The 12,481-nt window shown below is 41.5% G+C and overlaps 1 protein-coding gene across 2 annotated transcripts in view; it reads left to right on the forward strand.

The window, feature by feature from the left end:
• MACROD2 (mono-ADP ribosylhydrolase 2) overlaps positions 1-12,481 on the forward strand; it is a 2,324,156-nt gene that overhangs the window by 2,127,888 nt on the left and 183,787 nt on the right. For both annotated transcript variants that reach the window (XM_027976486.2, XM_042230293.1), the window contains exon 11: positions 1,827-1,910. In XM_027976486.2, the coding sequence (XP_027832287.1) occupies positions 1,827-1,910 (84 nt within the window). The remainder of the gene's footprint in view (positions 1-1,826; positions 1,911-12,481) is intronic.

The following is a 12,481-nucleotide window of genomic DNA, read 5'->3' on the forward strand; positions in this document are numbered from 1 at the left end:
GAATGTGTGTGTCAGGAAAAAGGAAGAACAGCAGGTGTAAAGGTCCTGAGGCAAGAACCAGCCTAGAAATGATAGAAGGGAGCTAATACGTCTGAAGCCAAAGAAAAGTGGGAGACGGGGCTAGTGCGGTAGGTGGAACCCAAGTGACTTGTTCTGGCCCATGACACTGGATTTGGATCTTATTCTAAGAGCAGTGGTTTCTAAACAAGGAAACAGGGTGATCTGGTGAGATGGGAGGGAGATTCAAAAAAGAGGGGATATATGTATACCTATGGCTGATTCATGTTGAGGTTTGACAGAAAACAACAAAATTCTGTAAAGCAATTATCCTTCAATTAAAAAAATAAAGTTTTTTTAAAAAGGAAAAAAAAAGAGAACTCTGTTTGCTATGTGCAGAATAGATTATAGGAAGATGAGAAAGCTAGGAGTTAGAATTCGGAAGGCTAGCATAGTAAGCCAGGTAAAAGATGCTGCTGGTTTGGACTAGGGTGGTGGTTGCAGAGAATGAGCACAGCAGATGAACATAGGATATATATCTTGGAGCAGAGGTAATAGGACTCATTATGATGAAATTGCTTTACTGGAGAAGTAATTGAAGAAAAATATTAAGGATAATATCACAGTTTTGGGTTTAGATTCCTGGGTAGATAAGTCACACTCTCCCTTGAGAGGTGGAATACTGTGGAGAGAACAGATTTGCAGACATCAAGAGTACTGTTCCAGGTGCATTGTTTGAAATGCCTCATGGGATTATTTATATAAGGAAGCAGAGTAAAGGGGAATCACAAGGGTTGGGAAGAGTGGAGTACAGATACTTCCCAGCCCTGAAAAGGCAACAGGGCGGAGGTAGTTTCAGGGCCTAGAAGACAGAGAGGGCCATGGGGAGAGGGTCAGTTGGTAGGAACTGTGACCTTAGATTTAGGAAGATAATTAGTCCTTGAAGACTACCGGCAGCCTAGGAAATACATGCCCTGGGCTCCCCATTGGCTGAGTATAATAGGAAGCCAGAGAGATGGGGACTTCATTGGTGCCGTCCATAGAGACCAGTGTCCCAACGCCAGAGGGAGGAAGGGTGGAAAGCGGATCTGGAGGGGCCAATGGACGAAATCCAAAATAAGATGCCATGTGAACAATTGAAGACATAAGCTTTGAGAAATAAAGAGGCCAGAGCTGCAGATATAATGTTTAGCAAAGTATCCCATATCCAAATGGGATGAATTTGAAAGAGTTTTCCTAAAACTGTCTTTAGAATTTGTCACCAGCCTCCTTGGCAGGAGGAGCACTGAGAAAAGTGGGAAGCACAGGAATTTAATCAGGGGCATATGGAGATTATTTAGAATCTGCATTGCTAAAGAAATCTGTTAAATAGAAGGAGGATAATTTCATGCCCCATCCCATTCCCCTCAAATGAGATGACTTTACAGTTCATCTAGCCATACTTTGAAGGCTAAAATGAAACTGCAGAATGGTAACTATCGGTTAATCCATGAAGTTTTAAATCAAACTCTCCTAGAGAATAATCATAATAATAGGGAGTTGCCTAATGGAGAATTTTTTAATTTAAAAAACACCCTTATGGTTTCACATTCGTGAAATGGCAACAAAATGGTTATGCCTAAGCTCTAAGTCGTCAAGTCCATGTTCATTGGAGAAGCCCAGATTTTTTGCCAGAATTTAGCTCAGCCATAATGTCAGGCGAACCTACAATTAAGCTTCACTCTATGTGTGGATTTAGTAAGAAAACTGTATTTTTAAATATTATGATAATTTTGAGCCCCTAGTGGGAGATTTTTAAATAAAAATATACTAAATCTATGTGCTTCCAGAGGGGTTAGAGCCAAAAGACCACTCTCCACCTCACAAGAAGAGCAAAGCAAAGAAGCCAGAAGGCTCCAAAGACTCCAGCGAGGGTAAGTCCAGTTCTTTGTCTCTTTAAAAGAAAATACACCATGAAAAGAAATTTCTGTTTAATTTGTAAATTATGTGCATTCTCTCATATTCAGGTATTTCTAAGTGTTCAAGAATCACTGGGAACTTCTTCATCCTTTATCCTTTCTCCTTTCTCCCCTGAATGTGACAGTGAAATAGTAGATTCAGGTTTAAATCATTTTAAGGTAAAGACCAAAAGTAAAAAATCATTTTCTCAGTGAAATGTAGTTTCCATTCCTGCCAAGTGTGGATACTGCTTACCACTTAGGTGTTCTGAAATCACATAAGGGTAAAGGTCCAGATCTCTACTTGAAGAGTTGTAAGGTAGCTGTTGTCTTATTGGGATCTTTCTTTTTTTTTTTTTCCTTATGAATACATTTGGGTCCAGAACAAAACCTCAGGAATGAGTAATAGAAACATTTCCTGTCTTTACTGTTCTCTTTTCCTTTCTGGAAACCAACGTATCTTCACATCTATGCACTGAGTTGGTATGCCCAATGAGGCTGTCTTATGAAGAAATGATCCATAGTAACTCAGTGTGCAAAGTGAGGAAGTAACAGTAGAAATAGTGTGTATAAAGTGCCTAGCACAGGTCCGCTTTCCATTAGTGGTGGCTATTCTAGTAAACATCACAAACAGGACCATGATAGGGTACGCAGTGTCCTAATTCATTGAAAGGTCCTGGAAAGCTTAGAATCATTCAAAGAACACTTAGAACCAAGGAGAAGGCCAGCATCTCTAACTGGCAGGAGGTGGATAAGCTTTGTTGATATCTGATTGGGAGAGTAGCCAGGGCTCCACCTCCTACTGAAATTAGGTCATTCTCTGGATAATCTCTTAAAACCATGATTGGGAGATGGATTAGAAGCAGAACAGCAGTCTCCTTTCCCTGGAGAGGCTCCCCCTCACTGAAAGGTTCCTGTCATAGGTGTGACCCAGGTCAGAGGTAGTTTTCCAGAGCCTGGGGGTCCACTTGGGAGTATACACTGCAACAGTCACCTTGATGAACAGGGGAGTTCTTCTGAGTTATTCCTGCAAATATGTGAAAACTTGTTTACTTGCTAAATATTTTACTTTGTTTAGGAGCAGCATCTCATAATCCTAATATGACTAAATAATATATCTTCACCTCACCCAAATATATCATCCTAGAATCTGCTCTGAGTCACAAAAGTGCCATCCCTGTGGATTTGTTACCAGGACCATACGGTCTATAGCATCGTGGTGAAATGTACATGCTAGTCCTTCTACAGAGATGTGGGAATTGTAGGTTTGTTCCTAAGATGCCTCCAGAAATACAAAAGCTGCTGGGAAAGGAGTGAGGGAGGGAGCAGAGTCTGACCTGCTAGTGGTAGGTGGTTGCATGATGGGGGCACTCGTTACTTGGGAGTGCTCCTATTTTGACAAAATGAACCATGTCCCCAATTCAGGCGTTACGTTGTTGCCTGTGCCTCACTTCCTCCCATGATTCAGAAGGTCCCAGCCATTCTCTCCTGCTGGATATGCAAAGGGACTGGGTAGAAGGGGTATGTGGGTCACGACCCTTCTCTGCAATCTTCCTGCTTTAGAATTATCAATCATTTTCCAACTTGGTCATCTCTCTGTTTTTTTTTCTATTAACTTGTGTTGATTTTATTGAGTTCAGAAAATTACCTAGCTATACTCAGACCAAATAGATGATTACATTGATGAGTTGAAACTTCAGAATCATTTGTACACATACGCATTCATTATCATAGGGAATTCCTTAATCTACATGCAGAAAAATGCTTTCAGTGATTTTTTTTTCTCAAAACTACTATCATTACTCCTGTTGTTTTTCAGTCTCTCAGTCATGTCCTACTCTTTGTGACCCCATGGACTGCAGCACGCCAGGCTTCCCTGTCCTTCACCATCCCCTGGAGTTCGCTCCAACTCATGACCATTGAGTCGATGATGCTATCCATCCATCTTATTCTCTGTCACTCCCTTCTCCTCCTGCCCTTCTCCTGAGATAAATTATTTGAGATTTCTTTGCATAGCCATCCTAGTGATCTCTTGCACAATGGAATAGGTTAGGAGTATTCCTCAAACTTGCTCCCTTTGGCTCCTCTCTTTGTGGCATGTGCTCCTGGTATTTTCTCTTAGAGGTCACTCAGCTTTCCTCCCCATTGCTTGACCTCCTCTCACTTCTCTCCTACCTTTGGGCTCCCTGCTCTACTTCCAACCCTGGCAGGTACTACTAATCACCTTGGCTCACCTCGTAGTATAAAGACAGGGGCATGCAGAGTGGAGTTAGAATACAAATTCACCTGGATTTTCTAGAGTATAAAACCATAATAGCTGTATTTTGATCCAGAAGAAGAATCTTGAGTGCATATGGTCACGTTTTCTTTCTCTACAAAACTGTTTTTAAAATAGACTGCAAATGGTTCTTTATCTTGCCCAAGACCATGCAGTTTGTTAATGTCAGAATCTCTCTCTTTTTTTTTTTTTTTTTTCCTGGAAGCAGCACAGTGTCTCTAATCTTTTTCCCTTTCCCTCTTTTGGAAATTAGAACTCACTTTGTTGAAGGAAGAAATGTTGCCATCATTACAGCTTTGAGTGACTGAATATTATAAATATTTAAGTATTTAACTGTTATATTTATATATTATATATATTATATATGTTAATTATATATTATAAATATTTAAGTATTTAACTATTATATATTATATATTATATTTAAGTATTTAAATATTAAACATCTTCTCCAACCACTGCCAAAACTGAGACAGGCAAGTTTCCCACTGTTTTCATAACAAAGCAGTCTCTTCCGTGTCTTTCACTTCATATGTGTGGTTCATTCAACCCCAGATCTGGCTGCCTGTTGTCCAGTTGCTAAGACCTGTCTGACTCTTTGAGACCCCATGGACTGCACCAGGCTCCTCTGTCGTCTGGTTTTTCCTGGAGTTTGCTCAAATTCATGTCCATTGCGTCAGTGATGCTATCTAATCATGTCAACCTTTGCCACCCCTTTCTCCTTCTGCCTTCAATCTTTCCCTGCCTCAGGGTCTTTTTCTTTGCATTAGTTAGTTAAAGCTTTGCATTAGGTGGTTGAAGCTTCAGCTTCAGCATCCATCCTTCCAATGAATATTCAGAACTGATTTCCTTTAGGATGGACTGGTTGGATCCCCTTGCAGTCCAAGGGACTCTCAAGAGTCTTCTCCAACACCATAGTTTGAAAGCATCAGTTCTTCAGTGCTCAGCCTTCTTTATGGTCCAGCTCTCACATCCTTACATGACTATTGGAAAACCATAGTTTTGAGTATACAGACCTTTGTTGGCAAAGTGATATCTCTGCTTTTTAATATGCTCTCTAGGTTTGTCATAGCTTTCCTTCCAAGCAGCAATCATCTTTTAATTTCATGGGTGCAGTCACCATCCACAGTGATTTTGGACCCCATGAAAATATGAATGAAATCTGTCACTGCTTCCATTTCTAGTTCTGGCCCAAGTTTCTCAGTGAGTATTTCTGTGACCACTAACATCATCTGGGAACTTGACAGAAGTACAGATTCTCAGGCCCCACCCAGACCTACTGAATCAGAAACTCTGAGGTAGGATCCAGTAATTCATGTTCTTGAGAGCCCTCTTGGTATTCCAGTACACGCTCAAGTCTGAGAATCACGGTTCTAGGGTCTAGACCATCTGAGACTGGTAGACACCTCAAAGCAAACAATAATTCCAGTGATTGCTTACAAATCTTGATTCAATATTGTTCACCATTTCTGGCTTCTTAGAAGTTCATTATAAAAGAACCAGCTCGGCCGTGTATTCCAAGAATCAGATGGATAAATAGGGCAATAAATAGATTAGAAGATGATAGATAGGTAAGTAGGTAGATAGATGATACATAAATAGTAGATAGTATATGCATGCAAATATGCATATAAAATACATGTCTACATAGCTATGCATATATTCATATGTATGTGCTCTGTGCTCAGTTGTTCAGTCATGTCCGACTCTTTGTGACCCTATGGTCTATAGTCCTCCAGACTCCTCTGTCCATGGGATTCTCCAGTCAACAATACTGGAGTAGGTTGCCATTTCCTCCTCCAGGGGATCTTCCTGACCGAGGGATTGAACCTGTGTCTCCTTGGTCTCCTGCATTGACAGGCAGATTCTTTACCACTGAGCCACCTGGGAAGCCCCAAGTATGTCCATACATATCCACAGATACAATACGGTCTGGAAAGATAAATATATATATCTCAAAGTGACCTCAGGAATCAGTTGGAGGAGTGGAGAAGGTGGAGGGGCAAACTTTGGAGAGTTTAATATTCAGCTTTCTAAATGTATGTGTAATTGAAATACATATGAATATATATGTATACATGTAAATAGAAAGGTTTACTTAATCTTTAAAAAAAAGGCATTTTCACTAAAAACAAAAGACTTTCAGTTCAGTTCAGTTCAGTTGCTCATTCGTGTCCGACTCTTTGCGACTCCATGAATCACAGCATGCCAGGCCTCCCTGTCCATCACCAACTCCCGGAGTTCACTCAGATTCATGTCCATTGAGTTGGTGATGCCATCCAGCCATCTCATGCTCTGTCATCCCCTTCTCCTCCTGCCTCCAATCCCTCCCAGCATCAGAGTCTTTTCCAATGAGTCAACTCTTCGCATGAGGTGGCCAAAGTACTGGAGTTTCAGCTTTAGCATCATTCCATCCAAAGAAATCCCAGGGCTGATCTCCTTCAGAATGGACTGGTTGGATCTCCTTGCAGTCCAAGGGACTCTCAGGAGTCTTCTCCAACACCACAGTTCAAAAGCATCAATTCTTTGGCGCTCAGTCCTCTTCACAGTCCAACTCTCGCATCCGTACATGACCACTGGAAAAACCATGGCCTTGACTTGACTTTAGGCTTCTAAAATTCAGTAGAAAGCTTAGAGTAGTGATTTTCTCCATACATTCATCTCCAGAGCCTTCAGTGATTTTTGGAACTGCATGTAATTTTTCCATATATTTTTACAGAAAGCACTAGCACTGTGACTCTCGCTGCACAATTGCCTCAACATACAGTATTCAGCAAGCCTGCATGTGAGGCCTATTCTTCAGGAGCCCGAGCCCTGGCAGTGCTAAATCAAGCAGCCCGATACTGCACTTTAAAATATTATTGATCTTTTTTGTCAGATGAAATTAGATGTGGAAACATTTTGGAAACTAGGAAGTACTCGACAACTTTTGAAGGATCTAATGTTGCTATTAGAAGTATTATTATTATTGTTTTTACTAAAATAAAATTTTTCTGAATATATGAACCATGGGTGGAATGCACTTTATATTCCCCGAGAGACAGCATTTTCTCTCTGCCCTCTTATTTTCTCTGCATATGAAAATACCACGTGACAAACTGTTTTGTGAGTGGCTGGACAGAACAAACATTCTCTGGATGTTTGTTTCAGGATGCCATGAAGCGCTTCATGCATTATATTCAAAAGCATGATCTTTAATTTAATTTTTTTGACAAGTGCACTGAAGGGTAAAATCAGGCAGTCATAATTTTGACTTTGCCATCATTCAAACAAGCTCAATGATTGACCAGATTTTAAAACTAAAATAAGAAAGAAAAAAGCGGGAATGAGGAAAAGCAACTTTCTCACGAAGGAAAGCTTTGTTTTTTATCCTCTAGACCTTAAAATACTACGAATTAAAGCAAAATGTGAATTTCCATGGTAAAATTCAGAATAGACGAAAAGCCGGTGTCACCATCTTGGTTTGATTATACTCTATGTTCTGCTTAATTTCAGGGCTGCTCTGAGCTATCTCCCTGCCACAGGTTAGGAGAAGGACCCAAGGGTCTGTTTTATTTTTAGTTGTGCTCACCACATTCACCCACTAAACAGAACTGAGGTTAGGACTGTGAAGTCCTGGACAGCCTGCCCTAGGATTCTGAATGGGGCTTAGAGGATATGACTGTTAAGGTATTTTCCATGGGGAGAAGGGCTGAACCTACCTGCAGAGTAGCCATGTCCTGTGGGACCCAGGATGACTCGTATGCCTGTTGTCCTTGACCCTGTTGGTGCCTGTTCCCTTTCACTGTTGGAGATGCCCTGGCTTGGTGACAACATATGGACCCACCTACTCATAGAGACAAACAATTCAGCCTGAATGTGGACAGAGCTCTCAGGGCCCAAGTTCTGCTTCCCTACTTGGGCAGATTTTCTAACTAAAAGGCAGCTTCTTCATATTAAATGGTCAGTAAAAACATACCTTATGGGTCTGTGTAGTGAGATTTCAACAAGATGATCTCCAAAAGCTACCTGGCCCAATCTCCGCACAGAGGGGCCAGTCAGTCCAAGTATATTGAATTTATCCTGTCCTTCATCAGTCTTACAAATTATTAATTTATTTGCTTATGCCATATGGACTCATAGTTTTCTATTCTGCTGCTGCTAAGTCGCTTCAGTCGTGTCCGACTCTGTGCAACCCCATAGATGGCAGCCCACTAGGCTCCTCTGTCCCTGGGATTCTCCAGCCAAGAATACTGGAGTGGGTTGCCATTTCCTTCTCCAGTGCATGAAAGTGAAAAGGGAAAGTGAAGTCACTCAGTCGTGTCCGACTCTTAGCAACCCCGTGGACTACAACATACCAGGCTCCTCCATCCATGGGATTTTCCAGGCAAGAGTACTGGAGTGGGGTGCCATTGCCTTCTCCATTTCTATTCTACTCAGTGGATTATAATCCATTACCATCAGGGACCCCTTTGGGGTGGCTTCTGTGTTCTTTTAACATGCACCCATCATGTTTGAGCTCTTCCTTGCTTTCCAGTGTAAGCAGATACTCAAGCTCATTTTATGCTTTCCCTCCCCCAACCCTGACAGCAGTCATTTCTTCAAGGAGCTATGGTTCCATTTAATGAACAGTATTTAGAAACCAAATCTGTTTAGTTCTTTGGCCCATTTTTTGATTGGGTCATTTATTTTTCTGGAATTAAGCTGCAGGAGTTGCTTGTATATTTTTGAGATTAGTTGTTTGTCAGTTGCTTCATTTGCTATTATTTTCTCCCATTCTGAAGGCTGTCTTTTCACCTTGCTTTATAGTTTCCTTTGTTGTACAGAAGCTTTTAAGTTTAATTAGGTCCAATGTGTTTATTTTTGCTTTTATTTCCAATATACTGGGAGGTGGGTCATAGAGGATCCTGCTGTGATTTATGTTGGAGAGTGTTTTGCCAGTGTTCTCCTTTAGGAGTTTTATAGTTTCTGGTTTATGTTTAGACATGTCTCCAAAGAAGACATACAGATGGCTAACAAACACATGAAAAGATGCTCAACATCACTCATTCTCAGAGAAATGCAAATCAAAACCACAATGAGGTACCATTTCACACCAGTCAGAATGGCTGCGATCCAAAAGTCTACAAGCAATAAATGCTAGAGAGGGTGTGGAGAAAAGGGAACCCTCTTACACTGTTGGTCGGAATGCAAACTAGTACAGCCACTATGAAGAACAGTGTGGAGATTCCTTTAAAAACAGGAAATAGAACTGCCTTATGACCCAGCAATCTCACTGCTGGGCATACACACTGAGGAAACCAGACTTGAAAGAGACACGTGTACCCCAATGTTCATCGCAGCACTGTTTGTAATAGCCAGGACATGGAAGCAACCTAGATGTCCATCAGCAGATGAATGGATAAGAAAGCAGTGGTACATATACACAATGGAGTATTACTCAGCAATTAAAAAGAATACATTTGAATCAGTTCTAATGAGGTGGAAGAAACTGGAGCCTATTATACAGAGTGAAGTAAGCCAGAAAGAAAAACACCAACACAGTATACTAATGCATATATATGGAATTTAGGTAGATGGTAATGATAACCCTGTATGCAAGACAGCAAAAGAGACACAGATGTATAGAACAGACTTTTGGACTCTGTGGGAGAGGGAGAGGGTGGGATGATTTGGGAGAATGGCATTGAAATATGTATAATATCATATAAGAAATGAATTGCCAGTCCAGGTTCAATTCATGGTAATGGGTGCTTGGGGCTGGTGCACTGGAAGACCCAGAGGGATGGCACGGAGAGGGAGGAGGGAGGGGGGTTCAGGATGGGGAAACACGTGTATACCTGTGGCGGATTCATGTTGATGTATGGCAAAACCATTACAATATTGTAAAGTAATTAACCTCCAATTAAAATAAAACAAACAAACAAAAAACCAAACCTGAGTGCTAGATACGTGGACCGCAAGTTGACAAACGTGATCTAAAATAAGATGACCAGATGATTGTGATGATTAAATATGAGGACCAGGCTGGCAGGATCGAGGCTCCTTGATGACCTCTTCCAGTTGCCAGAATGGGCTTCCCGTAGACCTTCCATTACACCTGTGACCAAGAAAATAAATTACCCAACTTTGGTTAAACCATCCAACATACAACCCAGCATGGTTATAGAAGAGTAGGTCCACAGCTAGTAGTGTTTTAGAAAGCAGGAGGTCATTGGTGATCAGGACATAACAAAAGGACAACAGTTTGGGGTTGATTATTGAGCAGCTGTCTAAGCCAGTTTGATCAGAACCATCTGGGGAGATTTTCAAAAATGCCCATTCCTGTGTCCCACCCCAGACTAGTGAAGTTCAGCCTCTGACCGTAGAACTGTATTTGTTTAAGCACCTTGGTTGAACCTAGTTTGCAGTCAAGGTTGAGAATCACAGGGTTAAGTGCCCTGTTTTCTAGGAATCTGGCTCAGCCCCATTCATTCTCTCAATGCCAAGAGTAAGCATCTTGCCTATTGATTGTGCGCTTGAGGGGGCAGCGTGAACACTTCCAGACCATTGAGGGGCCAGTGAGTGAAGACGTAAGTGTGTACTTATTCGGTTCTGGACATTGTTCTAAGCACATCACACTGATGATCTCATTCTACCTTTATAACTATACTACTGAGCATATGCTGTAATAGCCCTATTTTACAGATGAGGAGACTGAGGCCTAGAGAAGCAACCACTTTGCAGAATGTCGCTTGGCCACAACCTCTGAAAATTTAGGTCTAGAAATAAGGTAGCTTGATACCAGACCATAGGCCAGTGCTTCTCAAACTTTGGGCTTAGAGCCTAAAGTGCTTTGGGTTCGCCATGGGTTTTTGGTTTCAGAATCACCTGGAGACTATGCAGAAAAACACTGAGGCCCAGGCTCATTGAAGGAGGGGAAGGAGCAAGCCTCTAGGTTTTTCCCAAGGGTTTCTTCACAGCACAAGAAAATACCAAGAGAAGAGAGCCAAAAAGGTCCGAAACAGAGGAGACAGGCAAATAGGAAAGAACGCAAGGGCCCAAGTTAGGCGGAGGTTGACATTAAGTGAGCGTGGACTGAGGGCCGTATTAGGAAGAACTTTGAAAGCAAGCACTTTCAACATTTGGTTTCCTTAGTGTCAAGCAGCCACGTGGGCTTTTTTTTCACCGGCAAAGTGACACATGCTCCTTGGGTGACCTTAATATGTAACACAAAGTGATGCTCTCTGTATTAAAACTACATCCCCAAACATAGACCTGACAGAGTCTTCTACTAAGACATTTTTTTAATTTAAAAGTCATGGCATAATGCATTTGGTGGAGTGGAATCACATGGTCAGAAGGCACCCTCCCCACGATGTCTAGTCAAAGCCCACCGCACTACCAACACAGAGACTAGGCATACGCTTTGGATATCAGCAAAGCAGGGGCATCATAAGTAAGTGACAAAAGCTCAACTTTTTGACTGATTACTCAAAATATTATAATCAGATCATTTAAAGAGAAATTTTCTTTTGAAGCACCTTTGAAGATTGGGTCAGGTGAAAATATATATATATTTTGGTATGAGGGTGGGACTCCATACCAAACCATATTTGGTATTTAGAATGTCTAATAGACTTAATCTGGCCCTTTTGTCAAATTTGGCTTGTTCATCATATAATAGCAGATTAGCAAAGTTAATATACACATGCAGGTATGCCTTTAGACAGTTTACTCATTTTTAAAAAAATATTGAAATATATCCCAAAAAAAGGCAATTTTACACTGAGGACCGGTCTCGCTGTCACTGTCGATGGTCATTTTGCTAATTCTCCTCCTTGGTGGTTCTGCTGGGTAGGTAATTTCCCTGGATTAATGGTTGTCACTGCCATCTGTTCCCAACATAGACGCAGTGCAGAGGTTTAAAGGGTAGAGATCAGGGAGAATTTCAATAAACCCTGCATGTTCAATCACCAAGGACCTTCACTGACCAGGCTCCCTCATCCTGGAGCTTTGGGTTGGTTAAGCCAGCACTTCTCAAATGATTTTTCATTATTGTGATCCCTGGGAGAGCTGTTTTAGGCATTTTGGACTTATGCTGTCCCCCAACCACAAAATTGTAAGGCCACAAATATGCTGTATATCTGTTTATGAACTGTGGCCTTTTGGAGGGGACTTTTTGTCCTGCCAAGAACAAATGTTTGCCTCATATTAAGAAACCATGGGCTAGACCAGCGGAAGACATTCACAGGAGGTTGGAGTTGGGGCTAAATTTCTAAGACATCTGTGCTCCTGGAGCCTTGCCAGC

The sequence above is a fragment of the Ovis aries genome, chromosome 13, assembly GCF_016772045.2.
Source record: "Ovis aries strain OAR_USU_Benz2616 breed Rambouillet chromosome 13, ARS-UI_Ramb_v3.0, whole genome shotgun sequence".
In the NCBI taxonomy this organism is placed as follows: Eukaryota; Metazoa; Chordata; class Mammalia; order Artiodactyla; family Bovidae; genus Ovis; species Ovis aries.